Here is a 24,150-nt window from a genome sequence, read left to right on the forward strand (position 1 = left end):
TATATCCTTATTCTTTATGTTTGATATTATCTTTAACTTTTCTAGTTAACCACGGTGGGGAGGCGATGGCCTAGTGGTATTATCGCTGGACTGCTAATCCAGAGACCCACATAACATTCTGGGGACCCAGGTTCGAATCCATGGCAGATGGTGGAATTTGAATTCAAATTAATATCTGGAATTAAGAATCTAATGATGACTGTGAATCCATTGTCGATTGTCGGAAAAACCCATTTGGTTCACTAATGTCCTTTAGGGAAGGAAACTGCCATCCTTCCCTGGAATGGACTATATGTGACTCCAGATCCATAGCAATGTGGTTGACTCTTAACTGTCTTCTGAGCAATTAGGGATGGGCAATAAATGCTGCCTAGCCGGCGACACCCTCATCCCGTTAATGAGTAAAGAAAATAAATGATGGATCCTCTTCTTGGAATTTTTCTTGTTGGAATGTATCTGCTTTATTCTGAAATATGTTCTTAAATGTCTGCCACTCCATTTCTACTGACCTCTCCTGTAACTTAATTTGCTAGTTCACTTCCAAGTTGCTCCACTTTTGTTTCCTCATAATTGCTGTGACAGCAGCTTATTTTCATCTGTAAGTTGCCATGATTAAGCAATATATCTCATTCTGTTATTGTCTGTTCCTTGTGAAGAGTCGGTATCAAAGTGTCCTGATGCTTAAATTGGATTCTGCCTAATGTTGATGAGGAGTTTGGGCTGTTGGCCTGGATTCTTAAGGAATAAGATCATTTTCTGCTCCAACCAGTCATGTCCAAGGATAGGATCTTCTCTGATTTTCCACTCCCTTCCCGCATAAGGCACCAGAGTAGGATTTAGAGCATAGAACAGGTCATTTTCCCAACCAGGCCATTCTTGTGCATCTGATTTATTTGCACCAGTTTTCCTCTTGTCTTTCCTCACCCAGCTTTGTCAGTATCGTCCTGTTTATGTGTCCACCACTTGTTGTGGTAATGAGTTCCACGTACTCACTACTTGTTGGGTCGAGACATGTTTTATGAATTCCCTATTCAATTTTTGGTGACTATCTCATACAAATAACCTGTAGTTTAGTTTTCTTCCCTTCCACAAGTGGAATTTTTCTCTTTGCACCTACTGTAACAAAACTTTTCATAATTTTGAATCCTTCTATTAGGGCACCCCTTAGCCTTTTTCAAGAGAAAATAGGCACCACAATCTTTTTCTGATTTTTCTACCTTCACATTTCTGGTAAGATGTTTGCAATTTTTTTTGCATCCTCTGCAGTGCCTTTGTATTCCTTGTATAATAAGATGACCAGAATTGTACGCACACTTCCGACTCAAACTTTTGATACAAGTTTAAAATTACTACTTTACTTTTCATTTAAATAAAACAAAGAATTGCAAATGCTGGAGCTCTGAAAGATAAACTGAAATTGCTAGTGAAACTCGGCAGGTTTGGCATTACCTGTGGGAAGAAAACAGAGTTAATGTTTGAAATCTGGGTTCTGATGAAGTTAGTCAAAATGTTAACTCTACTTTCTTCCCACAGATGCTTCCAGATCTGCTGAGTTTCACCAGCAATTTCTGCCTTTGTTTCTTTACTTTTTTGTATATTCCTCTGATGTGATTTCTCTGCAGCCTTGTTAATCTATGTTGTTAGTGCTAGTGACTTGTGTATTTACACTCCCAGAATCCTGTGTATCCGTTTGCTCATTGAATATCAACTAAATTCACAAAAACCAGTTCCATTGTTTTTAAATGTGAGATGGTTATTTCTAAAATCTTAACTCTTGCAGCCGATGTCGAACAGTATTTTTGTGTTACTATCATTCATTGCTTTTGCAAATACTGATTTTTCTGTATTAGAAAAGGCAACTTGAGCTTAATTCAGAACACCAGATGTAGGAACAGATAATATTTCTTCAAGTGCTCGTATGATTAGATTTATCTTGATAATCTGATGACATTTTTTGATGCTTATTAAGTTGCAACAGGTCTAAATAAAATAATTTTCATGTGAAGTTACAGTACTGATCTGGGTCAGTGGGTTAAATGTGATGTGGCTGGGTGTCATTCTAATATGTATTGCAGACTCAAAAAGGAAGCAGGCGTTTCAAGAGACTTGAGAACAGGAATGGGGTCTTCGGTTTGTTGGTAAGTTTGAACTTGGGTAGTTTTAATTGTTATGATTTGTTTCTGCTATTTTCTTTTCCTTTTCCCTTCCTCTCCCAGAACCACTGACTGAGTTATTTTCCATGATTTTATTTTAAAAATGTTAAAACAAAACAAAGACTGCAGATTCTGGGAACGTTTAGCAGATCAGTTAATTAGTAAGAAATTGAATTATCCTATCACTTACAAGGATTCAAGTCCCACTCAAGAGTCTGAGCACAAAAACCAATACTTACATTCCCCTGCAGTGCTGATGTAGTCTGCACTATTGGAGGTTTTGTTTTTTAGATGGAGCATTAAACTGAGGCCAACTTACCTGGTTGGCTGGATGTAAAGGAACCCATTTCACTATTTGAAAGAAGAGAAGGTTGGTATCCTAGCCAATATTTATTTCTTAGTCAACATCACAAAAATGCAAATTATCTGGTTATTATCAAGTTGCTGCTTGTGGCACTTTGCATGCAGTTTGACTGTCCATTACAGCAGTGACGATGCATCAAAAGCACGTATTTGGTTTTAAGGCACTTTGCGTGGTTGTGAAAATCACTTTGTACATGCAGATGATTTTTAATTCACATTGATCTCTGTTTGCCATAGTTTTGCCAAATCATTTAATTTGCCTTTATAACTTGCTCCTTTCTTCTGCAGTACTTAACCGTGCCTCCCGATTTCATGTTTTCTGCAAAACACAGCAAAAAGCTGAACAGTTAGTACAGATCCCCATGGAACACTGTGAGATCCGACCAATCAAAATACATTCCCTTTATCCCTTCTTCCTACCCCCTATCTCACAGCCAAATTTCTAACCCATGTTGCAAGGTTACCGTCAGTTGCATACAATTTAATTTTTGCACCTATACTCTGGTTTGAAATCTTACCAAGTGCCTTCTGGAAGTCTACATAGTTTACATCTACACGCTCCATGGCATCCTCACAATGTTAAGTTAGTATGCTATAATTTCCCCATTACAACTCTACATGATTGTGATCAATGCATGTTCTGTCATTCTGTCCTTGATAAATATGTAACTTCTACACAACTGACATTAGACTGACAGAAAGGTCTGCAGTTACCTGATTTCGCTTTGCTGATAGAATTATAGAATGATATAGCACAGAAGGAAGCTGTTTTACCCATGGTAACTGTGCTGACTCCTTGTAGAATTATTCAATGAATTCTACTCCTCTGCTCTGTGGCCCTTAAATTGTTTTAATCCCTTCAAATATTTGTCCAGTTCTCTTTTGAATTTTTTTTTCCCATTCATTTGTGGGATGTGGGCGTTGCTGGCTGGCCAGCATTTCTTGCCCATCCCTAGTTGCCCTTGAGAAGGTGGTGGTGAGCTGCCTTTTTGAACCACTGCAGTCCACCAGCTGTAGGTTGGCCCACAATGCCATTAGGGAGGGAATTTCAGGATTTTGACCCAGCGACAGTGAAGGAATGGCGATATATTTCCAAGTTAGGATGGTGAGTGGCTTGGAGGGGAACTTGGAGCTGGTGGTGTTCCCATATGTCTGCTGCCCTTGTCCTTCTAGATGGAAGTGGTCGTGGATTTGGAGGGAGGCTGTCTGAGGATCTTTGGTGAATTTTTGCAGTGCATCTTGTAGATAGTACACACTGCTGCTACTGAGTGTTGGTGGCAGAGGGAGTGGATGCTTGTGGATGTAGTGCCAATCAAGTGGGCTGCTTTGTCCTGGATGGTGTCAAGCTTCTTGAGTATTGTTGGGGCTGCATTTATCCAGGCAAGTGGGGGTATTCTATCACACTCCTGACTTGTGCCTTGTAGATGGTGGACAGGCTTTGAGGAGTCAGGAGGTGAGTTACTCACCACAGTATTCCTAGCTTCTGACCCAATATTGCTATTGTGTCCACTTCCAATAGCTATTCTATATTGTTGGGGCCCTGGCGGGGATATTTAATACTTCTCTGGGCACAGATGAAGTGCTAGATGACAGGAGGATAGCAAATGTGGTTCCTTTTATCAGCAGGGGAGGTAATGGCCTAATGGTATTATCGCTGGACTGTTAATCCAGAGACCCAGATAACATTCTGGAGACCTGGGTTCAAATCCTGCCACGGCAGATGGTGGAATTTGAATTCAATAAATTATCTGGAATTAACAATCTAAAGATGACCATGAATCCATTGTCGATTGTCGGAAAAACCCATCTGGTTCACTAATGTCCTTTAGGGAAGGTAACTGCCATCCTTGCCTGGTCTGGCCTGCATGTGACTCCAGACCTACAGCAATGTGGTTGACTCTCAGCTGCCCTCTGGGCAATTAGGGATGGGCCATAAATGCTGCCTACCCAGCGATGCCCTCATCCCATTAATGAATGATAAAAGAAGCCCAGCAAGGAGAGGCCAGCTAATTACGGAACCAGTTATTCTGATGTCAGTGGCAGGGAAATTATTGAAATAAGTTCTGAGGGACATGGTTAATCAACACTTGGAAAGGCAGGGATTGATCAGGGATAGTCAGCACGAATTTGTTTGGGGGAGATCCTGTCTGACAATATTGATTGAGTTTTTTGAAAAGGTGACTAAATATATTGATAACGGTAGTGCAGTTAATGCGGTTTTCAGTAAGGTCCACATGAAAGGTAAGAGCTCACGGATTCCAAGGCATGTTGGCAAACTGGATTCAAAATTGGCTGTTAAATGGGAGGCAAAGGAATGTATTTGTGATCGGAAGCCTGTGGCCAGCAGTACACCACAGGAATTGGCGCTGGGTTCCTTGCTGTTAGTTATGTACATTAACAACTCGAATGTTAATGTAGAAGGTATAATGAGTAAGTTTGCAAATGAAATGAAAATTGGTGGTGTTGTTTATTGTGAGGAAGATTGTCTCAGGCTACAGTCTGATGTTGATCAGTTAGTAAATTGGGCAGAGCATTGACAGATGGAATTTAATCCTGATAAGTGCAAGCTGATGCATTTTGGGAGGTCTGATAAGGGAAATATATGCATAACGAATGGTAGGTTCCCAGGGAGTACCAAGGAACACAGGGACCCTGGTTTAAATGTCCTTGGATCCTTGGAAGTATCAGCACGGGTAGTCTTGCTGGTGAAGAAGGCATACGGGTTGCTTGCTTTCATTAGCCTCGATGTTGAATACAGGAGCAAGGAAGTCCTCTTCCAACTTTATAAAACATTGGTGAGGCGACAGAAGGAATACTGTGTGCAGGTCTGGTGACCACACTATCAGAAAGACATGATGCTTTGGAGTGGGTGCAGAGGCGATTCACCAGGATGTTTCCTGAGATGAAAAGTCTCAGTTATGAGGAGAGACTGTATAGGCTGGCTTTGTTTTCCTTGGAGCAGAGGAGGCTGAGGGGAGATCTGATTGAGATATACAAAATTATGAGAGGTGTAGACAGATTGTGAGAATCTTTTTTTCCCATTGTAAACATGTCTAAAACCAGAGAGCGTAAGTTTAATGTGAGGAGTTTAGAGGATATCTGAGAAAAGTTTTTTTCTGAGAGGATGATAGAAATATGGAACACGTTGCCTGAGGGGATGGTAGATGCAGACATCCTCACAGCATTTAAGAAGCATCTGGATGAGTGCTTAGAATGCCAAGGCATAGTAGGCTGTGGACCAAGTGCAGGTAAATGGGATTAGTGTAGTTTAGTGTTTGTTGGTCAGCATGGACATGGTGGGTTGAAAGGCCTGTGACTATGAAGTTGTTGTTCTTTATGCAACTCGACACAGTTCACTATTCATGTTTTCCTCGGAATATCTTGCTTAACTATTTGCTTCGGGCTTGTTTTGCTCATGATCTTCTTGACCAACACTTTCATAGTGCTTCCAAGTCAGATGAGAGATACAAGACAAGATCAAGATAGGAGTTGAGACACTTGAAAAATATTGCAATATGAAAGACTTGTACAAAAGAGAGGAAACACGGAACCATGGAACGTTGAGCAGCCAGTCCTATCCCTGCTAGAAAAGCTTGGATTATTTCCTCTGGAGTGGCAGAAGCTGAGGGGAGACTTGATAGAAGTCTATAAAATAATGAGACTCATAGATAGGGTTGATGGTCAGAATCTTTCTCTCAGAGTTGAAATATCTGAAGCTAGGGGGCATGCATTTAAGATAAGAGGAGGAAAGTTCAAAGGAGATGTTGGGGCAAGTTTTTTACAGAGTGGTAAGAATCTGGAACGCGTTGCCAAGGGTGGTGGTAGAGGCTGCTATGATAGGGGCGTTTAAGAGACTTTTAAAAAAGTATGCGAATATGCAAGGAATGGATGGATATGAACCAAGGGCAGGTAGAAGGGATTAGTTTAATTTGGTGTCATATTCGGCACAACATCGTGGGCCGAAGGGCTTGTTCCTCTATGGTTTGTGTTCTAGAATGAATGAGGGATGACGATGAATCAGAATGCGTCAGCTGTGACTCACTCTTGCCTATTAATCAGAAAGTTGTGGTTTCAAGTTCCACACCAGAGTCTTTGGAATAAAATCCAGGCTGACACACGCTGTACAGCACCGAGGGAAGGCTACAGGGCTGCGCTGTCTTTTAGATGAGTGATTAAATTTGGGCCCTATCTCCTGGGCAAAAAAGATCCTGTGGCAATTTTTCTAAGGTTGAAGGAGTTCTCAACAGTTCTGAATGTTATTTATCTGTCAACTTATATCAGCGGAACAGATTATCTGGGCACTTACTGGTTCTCATTGCTATTTATGGGAAAAGCTGCATTTCTTACATTACAGTAGTGAGTACACTTAAGAGGTATTTTGTTGCTGTAAAACACTTTGCGATATCCTGAGACCATGAAAGATGCTGTTTAAAGACATATGTTTTATTTTAGGAGGTAAGTGGGGATTGTGCAGGCATGAAACAGGAACAAGAGAGATTATTTTGGAGACAAGAAGTATGCAAGCAGATGAGAGTTTCTCCTGGCATTGTGTTTAAAAAAAAAACAGAAGTGCTGAGTCAGTTATTTTCATTAATATTTATTATTAAGGATGGCCATATTGTTAAGTAGTGCAAGCAGGCTAGAATTATGAATATAGAACATTACATTCCATGTTCCAGTAGAATTAAATGTGCCTGCCGGTGAGGACAAGACCACATTATCCCTTCAGGAGTCTTCCATAACCTACTTTGCTGGTGTTAAACTTCCAGTACTTCCAAAGTCCAAGCCGTTTTTGTTTCTGCCATATCCAAGTTCATTGAATCTCCCAGGATCTCTCCAGATCTTCCATATCCCTAACCTCCTGAGTTTTATTAGTTTCCTTCTTGGCTGTTGTTAGCATACCCTGGCATCATTCTACAGCACCCAGCAATGTTCCCAGACTTCTTGCATCACCCATAAATTCCTCTGTCTTGGCCACTGCAGGAACTAGCATAACCCAAGCTAGCTATCTACCCCTCTGAAAACAAAATTGGCCCATACACATAAGAATTCCATCAAGTTTTCCAGAATCCTAGCCATTCTACACCAAACTCCTTCCATTACTCTAACCCTTGCTCTTGCTTCCTCCCAGCCATGACCCATCATCTTTCTCAAAAAAAAACAATGTTTCAGAATAATGCGGTACACCAGGTGCGTGAATGAGTGTGACACAAAAGAGATTGAGATTGGGAAAGGAGCAGAGAGATAATAGCCTGAAGAAATTGCTTTATGTGTGTGGCCAGTGCCACTAGTGATTGAGTTCTGCATGGCATGTGAAGTTGTGGTATGAGTAAACCTGCGGATGCTGCAGGATATTGTCGGCACTGGTTTAAATATAGACACGGTCAGTGCCTAGTGCTGGGTTAACTCTTGGCTATTGAAATTGTCTTTGGAATTCCCTCCCTGAACACATTGTGGGTCAATCCACAGCAGATGGACTGCAGTGGTTCAAAAAGGCAGCTCACCACCACCTTCTCAAGGGCAACTAGGGATGGGCAACGAATGCTGGCCGGCCAGTGATGCCCACATCCCATGCATAAATTTTAAAAAAATGAGTGAACTAAAAAAAAATGGGGTTCAAGTGCAACAAACCATTATTTAATAGTTAACTGAGAAACATGCAATATGTACTGCCACTTTGTTGTGATACTAGAGGGGTGGCAGTAGTTGAAGTGCTGTGTGATTCTCAGTCACCGATTTTGAAAAGAGGGAGAAAAACTGGTCCGATACAACTTTTGAGGAGAGTTTCTTTTAGCCCTGTCAAAAATTTTGACCCGACAGTCAGTACACCTTTACAACAACTTATGATTATGTGGCACCTTTAATGTAGTAAAGCATCTTAAGATACTTAAGAGGAGCAAGGTTCATGCCTTCACACTGCAATAGAGAAGGGGCACTATGGGGACAGAAAAGCCTATTTCTTCTGAAATGCTCCATGTTTTTGCTTTCTAGACGGAGAAAGAACGACAGCAGCTACTCCAGACATACCCTGCACAGCCTTTCCTTGTGCCGGCGACTCATCCACCTGAGTATCCTAATCCTCAGTTAATGGACCATCTCTCCAACTTTCCCTCCCCCTCCATCTTCCAGGAATCAAAACCCAAATTGAAAAAAGTTTTGAAGAAGACTCTGAATGAGAAGTACAGAATTAAATACCTTCGGTTGCGAAAGACTGTAAAAACTCTGATCTTTGTGAGTATTTACCTTAGTTTGATTAGCATTCTTATACCGCTGTCTGTTGGCAACAGAAATATGCAGTTCTTATTCATACTTATTACATCATGTAACATAGAAACGTAGAAACTAGGAGCTTGACTAGGCCATTCGACCCTTCAAGTCTTCTCCACCATTGAACGTGATCATGGCTGATCCTGTGTCACAATGCCATTTTCCTGCTTTCTCCCCATACCCTTTGATGTCTTTAACATCCAAGAAGGTATTTTCTTGAATATATTCAGTTATTTGGCCTCCACAGCCTTCTGTGGTAGAGAATTCCACAGATTCACTACCCTTTGAGTGAAGTAATTTTACCTCATCTCAGTCCTAAATGGCCGTCCTCATATCCTGAGACTTATCTCCTGGTTCTAGACTCCCAAGCCAGGGAAAAACATTCATCCTGCATTTGATCAGTCCAATCCTGTTAGAAATTCATACATTTCAATCACATCCTCTCTCATCCTTCTAAACTCTAGTAATTATAATGTGTTTCATTGTGTTGTACCTACTCAGTCATCATTCTTGAGCTAATTAATAAATTGAATCAGGCGTTGAGTTTTGGACTGGTAGGTATGTGTATCAAGTATAGTTATGGAAAGGAGATTTGTGGAAATACTAGTGATCTTTCAGAAGTTGGTGTTAAATTGCTTGTACTGTACTTTTCTATTATTTACCGAGATATTGGATAGAAGAGATGCAATTTGACTCAGAGATTATCAAGTCTTCTTTCCGGATGGGCTAGAAATGCTGAACCTGAGAAATGATGAACTGTAAAAGTGGCAAAAATATGACAGTTATTGAAGATTTATCAAGCATTTTAGCTGCTGATTTTTTTTGTAAACTATGTTGCCAAACATAGTAGACATTCTGTAAGGAGATAGAGCATAGAGTATGGAGTGCACCTTTCTGAGTTAAGTAAGCAACAAGATAACCTTTCTTTATGAGCCTGTTTATGGGTATAATGAATCTATATTTCAGGAGAATGCAGCTCTCTGCGATGAAATTGCTTATATAGAGCAGAAATTCATCCGGACTAAGGAAGAACGACGGTAAGGGATACTTCCAATTATTGTTGCTATGTTTTATATTTTAGCTGCCTCATCTTGTGGCTGGCTGGTTGCCTGTTGTGTGGACTACATTCAGGTGAAAATGTCACACATAGTACTGAACCAAAAATGGGTGATAGTTGTTGAAATTTACATTGAGTTACAATCTTTGTGGATACTTTTGTTCAAAATGTTAACATTGCCTTTTGATATATGAAGTTGTTTCACCAAAGCTTTTAGCAACTAAAACTGTTACATTATTAAATCACCAAAGAAAGTATTTGCTGAAAATAGCTGAAAATCTGTCTATAGATCTTGCTCATAAATAAATTTTTGAAATTAAGAGTTTGTAATTTTCCTTTTCTTCTTGAATCATTAATCTAGTTTATTTGCTGGTACGTAAAATGGATGTTTCTAGCCATGATGTTGTACTTCTCTCTTTAAATGCACATTAGGTTCCTATTGAAGCGGCTATTGCAGCATCAGAACTTAACTGATGGGACTGACCTTGCAGGACCGACCAGTACTCTGCTTACTCCTCCTATGTTCAATGTCCCTGGAGGATCCAACCAAGTGCCAGGAGTCTCAAACCTTCCTACAACACCTGTTACCAGTACTTCAGTTGGAGAGGAGGCAGTGGGGAAAAAATCAAAGAAAGACAAAAAAGACAAAGGAAAAGATAATGGCAAAGATGATGGTAAGACTTTGGGCATCCTGTGAGTGCTGTGGGAGTGACCAGTAATTGTTTGATGCACAGTGGTGCAATCATGAGTTACTGTCAGAAAGCAGAACCTGTGTGTAATGTAACTGCTGACTGTGCAATGATTCACTTCCGGCAGAGCATCAGCAGGCAGCGCAGATCATTTAATGTCATATTGCACGGAGAGCAGATTTTTTAGCAGCCCTTTAACAAAAACTTATCACTGATCCGTACATCCTATTAATGTTAGAGGTGGACCAAACACAGAAGGAGTTACCAACTCAGATGCAGGTTGATACTTGAAGAGGGAGGTCCACAGTGGATGGAAAAGGCATTCACAAATTCCAAATGAGGAGGTTGTGGATGCATACTGCTTTATGCTTACCCCATCTGACTGCTTCATGATGTTAATGATCTCTACCCAGCCACCCTTCAGTTCTGTTTCTTTAGAGAAGTAATGTCCAGCCATCAGCCTTTCCTCATTAATATCCTGTCAGTTCTGGTATCATCCTTACGAATTACCTTTGTACTTATGTTAATGTCTCTATATCTTTTTAAAATGAAAGGAAAATAGAAGAGAATCGTAACATGAGCCACCCCAGGCAAAGCTAGTTGCTCCATCTTGAGAAACCTTCAAACAATTTATTATTTAATTTCACACTCCAGTTCACTGCCCCTCTCTGTCATTCCACAGAGGACCCTCAATGATTGTGAGAGATCATGTAGACTTTCCCCTCCGTTCACAGCTTGACAAACTGCCTACACAGTAGAAGCATATGGCAAACATATGGAACAATCGAAGAGTAGAACTGGTGAATATATAGCAAACTGTGCATCCTGCACACCTCCATACAGACCCAACAAAGTGTACAGTACTTCAGAGTCTCCCATGAAACAGCTGCAGCTATTTTGCATCAATCTGCTATCTCAGATGATACACAAATCATCTTCTACTTGACCTTCATTAATCTCCCAATGAAAATTCAACACAAGCACCTAAGCCTCAACTCAGTGACCTCAGTCCTTCCTGCAGACTATTAGTACAAAGCCCAGGCCTGATACCACAGCTATTTCCAGAATGCTGTCTCCCAATCAGTCTCCAGGGTTCATGCGGTCTTCCAAGCAATTCCTAGGTTCCATTCTATCACACTGTCAGACAGTCAGAGTCTGTATTATTACCCTGTCAGTCTCCCATTGTGTGTGTTGCCCACCCTCCTCACCTCCATAGGTTTCCCAGGGTCTGTGCTGACCCTATTAGTGTCTGTGCTTTCAACCAATCAGTGTCCATGCTTCTGTACTGTAATTTGGTTAATGACTGGGGGTCTATCCTGTCACTGTCAGTCTCCAGGGATTGTTCTGTTGCACTATAACTTTACAGTGCATCACAAAGCATTGTCAATGCAGAGAAATCTATGGCAGTATTAATGCAACACTCATCAGTCGGAGAGCATTGACTAGCCCTGAGGTATACAGTGGTGAGCTAACAAAATTACTATCAGTGGCAGTGTAAAACCTCCTCTGATATGTCAGTGTCATATTATTCCATATTGGTTCCACCTCAGTAGGTACGTTATTCCATCTGCCCAGGTCATTCTATATAGTGAGGTTGGGGAGCACGGAGGCATTGGGAGGGATGATTCATTTGTGGAAATTAGATTGTTTGGAAAGGTCATTGTTCCAAGATATTTGGCATGAGGCAATGGTCATCCAAAACAGCATCACTTGCGACTGTCTGTAGGGGTGTCCGGTGTGCAGTTGTGGTCATACTACTGATTGTTTGGAATGTTAAATGGAGAGTGGGGTTGGGGAATGACAATGACACCAGTGTACAGTGATGCTTTATGTTCAGATTCGCAGCCTTTACTCCATGGATATCAGTGCTTGAGCTCGTCTTGCTGCCAGGAACGCTATTATGAGGGCGAAGAGGAGGGCTGATTGGAACATCCTTACTTCCTCCCCCGACAGATGGAGAATGCGGTGTTGCCACAGGAAAGGCTGTTTGATGAAATGCAAGCAGGGAGAATATTACTGTTTTCAAGTGACTGTTATAGGAGTGATCTAGCACATGGGATATGATGGCTACTGATATTTCTGTAAAAGCATTTGATCAGTTCATACTGGCCCAAGGTGCCAGTCTCCAATCTTAGGGACAGACCTTGGCTAGTATTATACATTTTGATCTGAGCTCAGTTATAGGTCGCTACCTATTTGGAATGTGACCATATCTTTCTTGAAAGTGCCAGGAAAGATGCCTGTCTCTTTAACATATGGAAGAATTACAGCAGGAAGCAAAGAATTGTCAGCATCCAATCAAAATGTTTTGGGGACGGCCTGGAGATCTGGAGTACTGATTTGATGAGACTAGGACACTCAGTGCTGCTGTCTATTCTAGTGGAGAAATTTGGCCATTGGTGGATACAGGTGGGATTCCTGAGGTCTCCAGGGAGATACAGATTTTTGAGGATTTTGCTGTCATCATATTTTAGCTCACCCTCTGTATTCCATCATAAAAATAGAAAATATAAATATCCAGCAGCTCTGGCAACATCTGAGGAGGAGAAAACTGAGTCAGTTCAGTGGCCTGTCACCAGAATCTGAAACAATCAGAAATGAAACTGATTTTAAGCAAGTACAAAGGCAGGGAAAGATGGAGGGGGTTGGTGTGTGGAAACGACAAAAGGGAAGGTTTGTTTTGGGGTGGAAGGCAGGAGAGATTAAATGACAAAAGGGATGGTGTAGGGCAAGAAGAAGAAGTAGTAATACAACAAATAAAGAACCAAACGAGTGGAAATAACATGATCGTTGTGCACCACATCCAGACCCATAGCAATGAGGTTGACTGTTAACTACCCTTTGAATTGTCTCTAACAAGCCACTCAATTCAAGGGCAATTAGGAATGAGCAATGAATGCTGGCCTTGCCAGCAATGCCCACATCCCATGAAAGAATTTTTTAGAAAGGACAGTGTAGGAGGTGAAAGACAGAGAGGTGGGAATGGAGCAGAGAATTAAAATGACAGATGACCAGAAGCTTGCAGACTGAACTGAAATTCTGTATTGGATCTCTCCACCATAGTGGAGACCACCTTATGAGCACTGAAATTAAATGATTATTTAATCTGATTGGTGTAACGATTGGAAGGGAGGAGATGAAAGGGAAGATCTCCTGTGTTTTATGTAAAATCTTGATGGTAAGAGGAGGAGTAGATGAGGCTACTGTAGAGAGAACAGTTTGTATGAAATGTTGAAAGTTATAGGGAGCTGTGTTTGCTGGTGGGATCATGCTAGAGATGAAGGAAATAGTCAAGCACATGAAGTTGGATGCAAAGTTTGGCGCGATGATAGGTAAGGACAGGGAACCCCATCCTGGCTGTGCGATGGGGTGAGGTGAGACTTCTGTGAAATGGGATGGATATGGTCAGGGGGGTCTGACAACCCTGAAGTGGAGGCTGTCCTTGGAGACAGGCCTTGGTCAAGGGTAAAATGGAAGATACCTTGGAAGCACTTGTGTCGAAGATTACACCATCAGAATGGATGATGGTGACAAAGGAGGAGGAATTGCAAAAATAGAAGTGAGTCCTTACATGAGGTGGAGTATGGAAAGTGTAGTGAAGTGTTTCTAGTAGCAGTTGATGACAGTCAGTTCTCTAAAATAGAGAATAGAGAAGTCAAGGAGGGGAAAATGAACAAAGTGTATTGCATTTATTGTAATGAACAGTTCCAGGATGCATCAGATGAATGTCATAAAATAAATTAAGTCAGATGACCAAAAGCTCAATCAAAGAAGTAGATTTCAAGAATTGTCTTAAAGGAGGAAAGCAAGGTAGTGAGGTGGAGAAGTGTGGTGAAGTAATTGCAGAGCTTAAGGCCCCGGCAACTGAGGCACAGTCACCAATGATTGGGAATACACAAGAGATCAGAATTTGAGAATCACATAAGCTGCCCAAGGGTTGAGAGTTTGGAGGAGATTATACAGATAGGAAGGAGAAGGTCATGGAGGGACCATTGCAGAAAACCCAACCACATGAAGGCAAGGAAGAGTAATAATGTTTGTAGTAATGTTGATGAAATATTATGGTTTAGACTGCAAACAGGAAAGTGGCACCAAGGAAGTCATCAGTGTACCAGAAAGAGAGATGAGGTCAGGGACCTGAGTCAGACTGAATTCTATTATTTGCTTGTTGTCAGAAGGTGTTTACAAATAATATCTGTGGCAGAGCTGGAACAGAGCTGCCCTATTTCTCTTATGTTACAAAGTGAACCTATTCCCTATCTCCTCCTCTTGCTTCAGTGCTTTTCATTTTGGGGAGGCGAAGGTTGGGGTACATAAATTTAGGAGAGAAATTTGGAAATTTTTTCACATACATAGAATAGGAGAGATTTGGAACTCTGCTCCAAATAGAGATTAATGGGAGATCAGTTGTTGATTTTAAATCTGAGATTGAACAACTTTATTAACTGAATTTATGAAGGAATATAGAGGTAGGGAAGGGTGTATGCAGAATTAGGTTAAGAATGTGCCATCATCTCAGTGAATGGTGGAACAGACTGGAGGGACAAATGACCCCTTTTTCTTGCTATATTCCTGTACTGTCAACTAAATATGGCAAACATTAAGTTTTTTTGTCATGTTTTAGCTTGATACTTTTTCTTTAATTTAGACACAACATTCAAGAAGTTCAAATCCAAATAACAGAACAGTTATGTTCTGACATTAGTCAATATAATTTTGCTAGGACTCCTATTAGTTTTGGTCTTTGAACAGATAGCTGAAGTATGGAAGGCTGCTTAACTTGAGAGTGTTTGAAGGGGACACTGATAAAGGACCTTTATTCTGTATCTAAACTTCTGCTGTACTTGCTGTCGGAGAGTTTGAGAGACAGTTTAGAAGGAGTTCTACTCTACATCTAACCCCGTACTCTACTGCTCTGGAGTCGTTGATAGGATATTGTAAAGAGAGCTTTACTCTATATTTAATCCCATGCTTGACCTGCCTTAGGGGTGTTTGATGGAAGCAGAATATAGGGAACTTCATACTACCTAACCCTGTGCTGTACCTGCACTGGCAGTGCTTGATGAGGAATGTAAAGGGTGCTTTACTCTGTCTCTAACTTGTGCTGTGCCTCCATTAGGTGTATTTGATGTTGATTCCTCATGCCTGACATGGCAAAGTGCTTAATGAGCACAGAACTCTGGAGAAAAAAATAGCAGAAACGTTTGTTCAGAAATATTTATTATTCGGCCCTGTCTAAATATATTGTGTTTTAAATATGTGGTTTAATAAGCATCTTCTAACTCAGGGTTTTCCTTTCACGGGTTAGCCAGCATTGTCCTGCATGGATATCGGAGGCTCCGCTGAGTCACTGGGATATATGTCTGTAGCTGCTGACAGTCACGTTACTGTCAGTGCTTGAAACTTTCTTCATGTACAAGTAACTGTGTAACTTATTTGGTCATGTATTAATGGCAGCTCCTTTTGAATTCAGCTGACATTTATTCAAATCTACAAGTGCTTTAGGTGGTGAGAACTTGCCAGGACTGTGGGATTCAAAGAGCTAGTCTTAGACTTTCACAAAGCTCAGGTTATGATGGGAATACTTTGTATATGGCAAATATCAAGGGAAGAAATAACTGTATACAAAAGTTTAATTTAAAAATTACAGTTTATTATGTATATTATATAACATTTATTGTTTCCCTTTTGAGGAATTAACATGATTTAACATCTGTTCTAATTATATGCATTTTATATTGCTGTTATTTATTCATGCTTTCACCTATTGTATAATAAATTCAATTGCCATTTAAAGCCAAAACCCAGGTCTGGTGTGATGATATTCTACCACTTCTTGGAGAACATGCAAAGACTTCTATAGATACAGGATGGATCCTATAGCTAAAGATAGAGTTTATGTTATTCTGGGCACATTCCCAAAATTTACGAAATAATCTGAGCCAGAATGGTGATACTCTTGAGGCTGTACTGAGCTGCAACCTTTTGATGCAACTAATCAAAACTCTTGAAAGTTGAAATGACTGGACTAAAATATATTTTCTGATTCTCACGTAATTGTTCTGAGATCACAAGGCTTGCTGTGGAAGGCACAAAACCACAAAAATGGTGCAGAACTTCCAATTCCTTGCTCATCATGGAGATTCTTGTTTTGTCTGTCCATTCCAATTTATGGCTAGCCTCACTTGAGAGGATTATGGTGTCTTAAATCCTACCCATGTTTGAGCCTCTAAATGTATACAGTCTTTCCTCGTAGTCCACTGGTGTCAGGAACATTATATGATAACAGTGACACCGCCAACTGAAAATGTTCTCAGATAATATCCAGGAGCCTGGGGATCCTTGTTAGAATGTGGCACTTCTCCAACATTCATACAAAATGGATAGATTCTCAATCTCGCACCAAGCCATCCAACATCACCAGACCTGTTCCTTTGGGACATAGAATCCCTACAGTGTGTAAACAGACCCTTTGGCCCAACAAGTCCGCACCGAACCTCAGAGCATCCCACCCAGACCCATCCCCCTATAACCCACACATCCCTGAACACTACATGCAATTTAGCATGGCCAATCCATCTAGCCTGCACATCTTTGGACTGTGGGAGGAAAGTGGAGCACCCAGAGGAAACCCATGCAGACACAGGCAGAATGTGCAAATTCCACACAGACGCCCAAAGCTGGAATTGAACCCAGGGCCCTGAGGCAGCAGTGCTATCCACTGTTCCACCGTGCTGCCCTGAACATCTGATGTAGTTAGAGCTGACCTTCTAATGTTGCACTCCACATCACAATGGTCTCTATGAACACAACTCTGTCTCCAGTAATACTAAAGTAAGAGGATTTAAGAATACTGGAGAATGTGTACAAAAAATATTTGCTGGAATAATTATTGAACCGAAGGGTTATAAGTTGCCCAGGAAATATTGAGCAGGGTGGGCTCTTCTTTATTGAAACCTGAGAGGTTACCTGTTAGAGGTCTACAGGATTATTATAAAGCTGAGTAGGGTAGATGTAGGCAAGACTTTACCTCAATAGGGGAAAACCCAAACAAATGGTCATTTATATCATCATCAACACATCCAATTGAGAATTCAGGAGAAATTTCTGAAAGTGGTTAGAATGTTATTGCAGGATGACTTTGAGGCGATTAGGGCAGAAGTATCTAAGGGAAGGCTAGATAAACGCTTGAGGGAAAACAAGAATAGGGTGAAATGAGGAGTAAGAGACTCCTGGAGCACTGACTGAGAAACCTGTTTCTATGCGGTTAATATTTTCTCACAATTTGTCTTCCTTTATCCTCAATATAAAGTCTATTTGAAGATTTGAAATTTTCTATCAACAACACCACCACCACCCAGCCTCAATAGCTTTTTGAAGGAAAGAGTTCAGATTTCCACTCCCCACTGTGAATAACAGTCTCAGAAAATCATCCCTGAATGGTCATTATTTCCCTATCCTTAACTGCCCTGGAGAAGGTGATGAGCTGCCTTCTTGTACTGTTGCAGTGTATGTAGTGTAGAATATGCTCAGTGCTTTTAGGGAAGAGTGTTCCGGGATTTGAATCCAGTGATAGTGAAGGAAAAGGGATATATTTACAAGTCAGGATGGTGTGTGACCTAAAGGGGATCTTGCAGGTGTTGGTATTGACATGCATCTCCAGCCCTTGTCCTTCTAGGTGGTAGAGCTTGCAGTTTTGGAACATTCTGTTGAAGGAGCCTTAGTGAGTCACTGCAGTGAATCTCGTAGATGTTACACACCACTGCAACAGTGGTGAAGGGATTTAATGTTAAAGGTGGTGTATGTAGTGCTAGTCAAGTGGGCTACTTTGCCCTGGACGAAGTCGAGCATCTTGGGCAAGTGGAGAGTATTCCATCACACTCCTTGTGCCTTGTAGATGGTGGTCAGGCTTTGGAGAGACATGAGGAAACTATAGAAATAACATAAAAATTACAACAAAGAAAGAGCCCATTCAGCCCACTGTGTTTGTGCTGGCTGGATGAAATACCCACCCATTCTAAAACCACACTTTCTAGCATCTGATCTGTAGCCTTGCAGGTTATTGTGCATTGGTTACAGATCCAGATTCCTTCTAAATGAATGGAGGGGTTCCACCTCACCCACCAAACTGGGCAGCAAATTTAGTCACCCACCTCCCTCTGAGTGAAAATGTTTTCCTCGTGTCCCCTGTAATTCTTCTACCAATTACCTTATATCTCTACCCCTTTGTAATTGACCTCTCTGCATCCATTGATACTTCCTCATCTGCCATGATGATGTCCTTGCAAAATTTAAACTGTTTTTTGTTTGACCTGACTTACCCTTAATAAATCCATATGCTGGTTTCTCTGACCAGCTCATTGATTCCTGGGGGCTTTTTGAGCCAGACCGTTAGAGAGAGATCTCCCTGGCAAAGTGCTGTACCAGACAAAATATGTCCACTGCTGCAGTTTGACCCTTATGCCAACATGTGTGGTTGATTGAGCTGGTGGATATGCCAATTGAAATGTACAGTTCCTAGCAGGAGGACTAGGCAACTGAATCCTTTCCTGGAAGCTGCACATTCTCTGCTTCCTCAACATCAAATGCAGCCGCAACCCAGCAGAGGCTTTCTTCAGTGTAATGCATCTCAAACTTTGTACAAACAGCTACCCAGCCATGCAATGTAGGAGCAAATTACTACAGATGCTGGAATCTGCACTGAAAACAACCACTGCTGGAGATCTCAGCGGGTCGGACAGCATCCACGGAGAGAGAGCAAGCTAACATTTCGAGTCCAGATGACTCTTCATCAGAGTCTGATGAAGCTCTGATGAAGAGTCATCTAGACTCAAAACGTTAACTTGCTGTCTCTCCATGGATTCTGTATGACTCGCTGTGATCTCCAGCATTTTGTTGTTTTCTACCCAGCCATGCAAGACCATTTTTTTAATGAAGTCCATAGCGCATCGCCAGGTTTTGACCTATATGTAGGTCCTAGCATTTGCCAACAGTCCCAAAGTGCCACCGAGTACAAAAACACAAGAAAAAGTATTGATGTGGAGCAGCTGTCTATGACAGCTTCACATCATGTTCTGAAAATTAAAGGGTTTATTTTCACATTTTGTGCTTGATTTCTGCAGATTGGTTGAAGTGCTAACATGCAATTAATTCTAGGTCTGAAAAATGTATCAAAGAAGAAACGAAGTAGGGACAGGAGCACCCGAAAACTGATTCGACCAATCCTTCTGGACTCGTGGCCAGCCATTCTTTTCCATAGTACTTCAAGGACTGACTATTTACAGTTTTAGGAGAGGTTTGCATTCTTATCCCTGATTCCATAAGAAAAAAATCATCAATCTTGGATGTTTCCATTTCAAGGTGTCAAATTTAAGCACTCGGCAAGAAGAGGGCAATCTCATTCTGAGATGTTACTTTGCTACTTTGGGAATTGTACAAGGTGCCTGTCCTGGGCGTGTTTGATGGGGACAGTGTAAGGAGAGTTTTACCCTGTATCTAGTCCCATGCTGAACCTGTTCTGGGAGTGTTTGATGGGGACAGTGTTTAGGGGGGCTTTACTTTCAGTTTAAAAGTATAGAGTAGGCTTTACTCTCTATCTAATCCTAGCCTGTACCTACCCCAAGAGTGTTTGATGGGGACAGCGTAGAGAGAGCTTTACTCTGTATCTAACTCCATGCTGTACTGTCCTGCGAATGTTTGATGGGGTCAGTGGAGAGGTAGCTTTATTCTCTGTCTAACCCCGTGCTCTATTTATCCCAGGACTATTTGATGAAAAATTATTGTGGGAGCTTTCAGTTTGAAAGAGTAGGGATGGAGTAGTCTACTCTTGATCATCAGTAGAATGTTGGAAAGGCCATCAACAGTGCCACAAAGTAGCATTTGCTCAGCAATAAACTGTTCATCTCACTTAGTTTGAGTTCTGCCAGGGCCACTCAGTTCCTGACCTCATCACAGACTTGGTTCAAACATGGACAAAAGAGCTGAATTCCAGAGGTGAGTTGAGAGTGACAGCCCTTGATCCCAAAGCTGCAGTTGACTAAGTAGCACCAAGGAAACCTAGTGAAACTCAAATTAGCAAAATTGTGGGGGGACACTCTCTCTTCCTCAGGGTAGTGGTGCCTGCCCTGCCATTTTCAGTTGCTTCATCAATGAACATCCCTCCATTGTAAGATCAGAAGTGGGGATGTTTGCTGATGGTTGCATTCATGGATCATCAAGTGCTGAAGGACTGCATATCCAAATGCAGCAGGACCTGGACAACGTCCAGGTTTGGGATGCAAAGTGGCAAATATTCCCGGGATGGCAAGACTGACATATGAGGAAAGACTGGGTTGACTGGGTTTGTACTCATTCGAATTTAGAAGAATTATTGGGGGATCTTGCGGCTAAGCTGATCAAGGGGTATGGAGAGAAATCGGGAATGGGTTACTGAACTCACATGATCAGCTAAGGTGGTGCAAGCTTGAAGGGCTGAATGGCCTACTCCTGCATCTATTTTTTATGTAAGTAATATTTGTACTACATTAGTTCCGGGCAATGACCATCTCCATCAGTGGGAACCTAACCATTGTCCCTTTCCATTCAGTGACATTACCATCACTGAATTCTCCTGCTATCAACATCCTAGGGTTTACCATTGACCAGAAATGGGACTGAGTTAGCGATATAAATATTGTGACTCCAAGACCAAGCCAGAGGCTAAGAATCCTGCAGGGAGTAACTCACCTCCCCATCTACAAGGTGGAAGTCAGGTGTGTGATGGAATACTCTTCACTTGCCTAGGTAAGAGCAACTCCAACAACACTGAAGAAGCTTAACACCATGCAGGACAAAGCACCCTGCTTGATTTGCGCCACGTCAACATCCACAAACATCTGATCCCTCCACCACTAACACTCAGTAATAGCACTGTGCATCGTCTGAATAAAGCGTTGCCAAAATTCACCAAGTCTGATTAGACAGCACCTTCCAAACAAAGAACTGCCATTTAGAAGAACAAGCGTAACAGATACTTAGGAACATCAGCATCTGGAAGTTCCCCTCCAAGCCCCTCACCATTCTGAGTTGGTAATAGGTCAATATTCCTTCAGTATTGCTGAGTCCTGGAGCTCCCTCCCACATCAAATGGATTGTAGGTGTAGACTGTAGCTCACCAGCACCATTCCGAGGGCAACTAGGGATGGGCTGTAACTACTGGCCCAGCTGGTGACACCCACGTCCCCAGTATAAATAAAACAAACCAGCTGGCATGAGATGAAACTAAGTCAGAGCCAGGATTTAACTTTAGGGAGGTGGTTCTCTGCCACTGTCTACCACACTGCCACACTTTCTAAGCAGTAATTCAGCGCTTTTGCACAGTGGATGATGCAGGTCAATTTTGGATAACACACAAAGGTCCAGAAAGAAGATGGGGGATTATCATACCTGAGTTGATAGGTTTGGGGAGTCCGTGATGCCTGAGCAGTGCGGCAGTGTGACATGTAAATCAGTTTCTTGGGGTGAAATCCATATTGGATCATAGCCCCTTCATCAGGTGAAGTGAGAGAGAAGCACAAAGACACAGAATTTATGGACAGAGAGAAAAGGGCAGAGAGATCAAAAGGTCACACAGATGGTGTGAGTGGAGTGTTGAATAATAACTCTCTGCAGGTGATCAAAAGTGTCAGATGCTGTGAGTAAAGTGTCAGCAGTTGAATAACAAGCGAAGGGATGACCTATAATCTGATTAAATGAGGCAGAGAGATAATTACAAAAAATTAAAAATAAGGTGGTGCTGGAGACAAACCAAACGGCTGGAATAACATGATAGGTATAAGAGTTTCATGCCGAGGGCCTAACCGAAGTAATAAATATTCCAAAACTGCACAAACTAATTAAGGTAGAGAGATCATAACAAGTTGTCATGGTGATGGTGTCAAAATAGGATAGTAAGGAAGATTTTACAGATACAGAACAGTGTGATGGGGTCACAAATAGCACGACATGAACCCAAGGTCACAGTTGAAGCCGTCCTCATTGGTATGGAACTTGGTTATCAGTCTCTGCTCGGCCATTCTGTGTTGTAGTATACCTTGAAAGTCGCCAATATGTGAATCCACCACACTATTCCATATCTGTAAAATCTTCCTTAACTCTCCTGTTTTGACAACATCACCTTGATAAATTATGATCTCTCCACCTTAATTGGTTTGTATAGTTTTAGATTATTTTTGACTTTGGTTAGATCCTTGGCATCCAACTCTTATTCCTATCATGTTATTCCAGTCATTTGGTTTGTCTCCTGCACCACCTTATTTTTCAATTCTTTTTGTAATTATCTCTCTGCCTCACTTAACCAGACGATAGGTCATCCCTCCGATTATTATTCAGCTATTGACACTTTACTCACAGCATCTGACACTTTTGATCAAATGGAGAGACTTAATATTCGACACTCCACTCACACCATTTGTATGATCTTTTGATCTTTTTACCTATAAATTCTGTGTCTGTGTGCTTCTCTCTCCCTTCACCTGATGAAGATTACAAAGGGAAAAAGAAAAGGCTTAGATTTATATAGCACCATTCAGGATTTCAGGACATCTCATGGCGCTGCATAGCCAGTGGAGTACTTTTTGAGTGTTGTAGCAGTGGCCCATGTTTGAAAGACACAAAATGGCCGACAAGAAATAAGCAAAATTAAACAGCCTACCCCAACATCAAAGTGAAACATAATGGTACCTTTGAACAGGACTACTCCAAGGTCAGCAAGGAGGCCCTACGAGCAACTATCCGAGACAGTTTGAAAACGGGATGCCTAAGGATAGACAAGTGATCGATTCAGCGTTATTAATGAAAGGATGTTGTCCCAATAAGTGAATAGCACCAAGGGTGTAAATCTCAGCCCACGAACCAGTCAGACTCTCAATGCAACTGTTAAAACAACAACTAAAGTTATTTTGTAGCAATTAGTTTTTTTGAAGTTACCCACAATATTAAGAAATAGGCCCTAGTTAAAGATTCTTCAGATAATCATAGGGGTAGGCTTCAACATAAGGACAGATAAACATATAATTAAAAGGATATTAGAAGCATTAGGAGAAAAACATTTAAACATGGATGTGAAAGTTAATTAGTCTCAGGAAATGCTTTCTCTTAAGATGCCTGGTAAGCCCTGAACGAAATACAGTGGTCACAACTTATTAATTACAAAGTGCTAACAGCTGAATTAGTTATATAACAGAAATTAATATTACAAATCTTATAGCAGTTAGTTAAAACTAATTGTCTTTTGTATTTTTACATATATAATTGTCACGGTAGGAAATACAGAAGGAATAGCTGAATTTGGTAAAGGTAGCACATGGAATACAATGAATAATAGAATTCAAGCAGCCCTGAGAGATAAGCAAATCTAGGACAGATCAGAAGGAATATAAATAGTAACTCTTGGAATGCAAATTAAAAGGATGCATAGAAAGATCCCAAGGCCTAGAGGATACAATATAAGATCATGGAAACATGTGGCTGTCCATAGGAATGCCCATGATTGATTAAGTGTCCCATGGGATTGCGTGTATGAATTAAGGGGGAAGGACAGTGAGTATGCTGTATTTGATTATTGTAACACAAAATGTACACA

General features: G+C 41.2%; 1 protein-coding gene across 1 annotated transcript in view; it reads left to right on the plus strand.

Moving 5' to 3' along the window:
• The window catches only part of tbrg1 (transforming growth factor beta regulator 1), a 58,636-nt gene that overhangs the window by 24,762 nt on the left and 9,724 nt on the right, over positions 1-24,150 (plus strand). The window contains 6 exon segments of the mRNA XM_020517418.2: positions 2,076-2,138; positions 8,508-8,747; positions 9,750-9,820; positions 10,273-10,514; positions 19,686-19,764; positions 19,766-19,821. Of these exon segments, the coding sequence (XP_020373007.2) occupies positions 2,076-2,138; positions 8,508-8,747; positions 9,750-9,820; positions 10,273-10,514; positions 19,686-19,764; positions 19,766-19,821 (751 nt within the window).

This window comes from Rhincodon typus, chromosome 34 (assembly GCF_021869965.1).
Source record: "Rhincodon typus isolate 14 chromosome 34, sRhiTyp1.1, whole genome shotgun sequence".
Lineage (NCBI taxonomy): Eukaryota > Metazoa > Chordata > Chondrichthyes > Orectolobiformes > Rhincodontidae > Rhincodon > Rhincodon typus.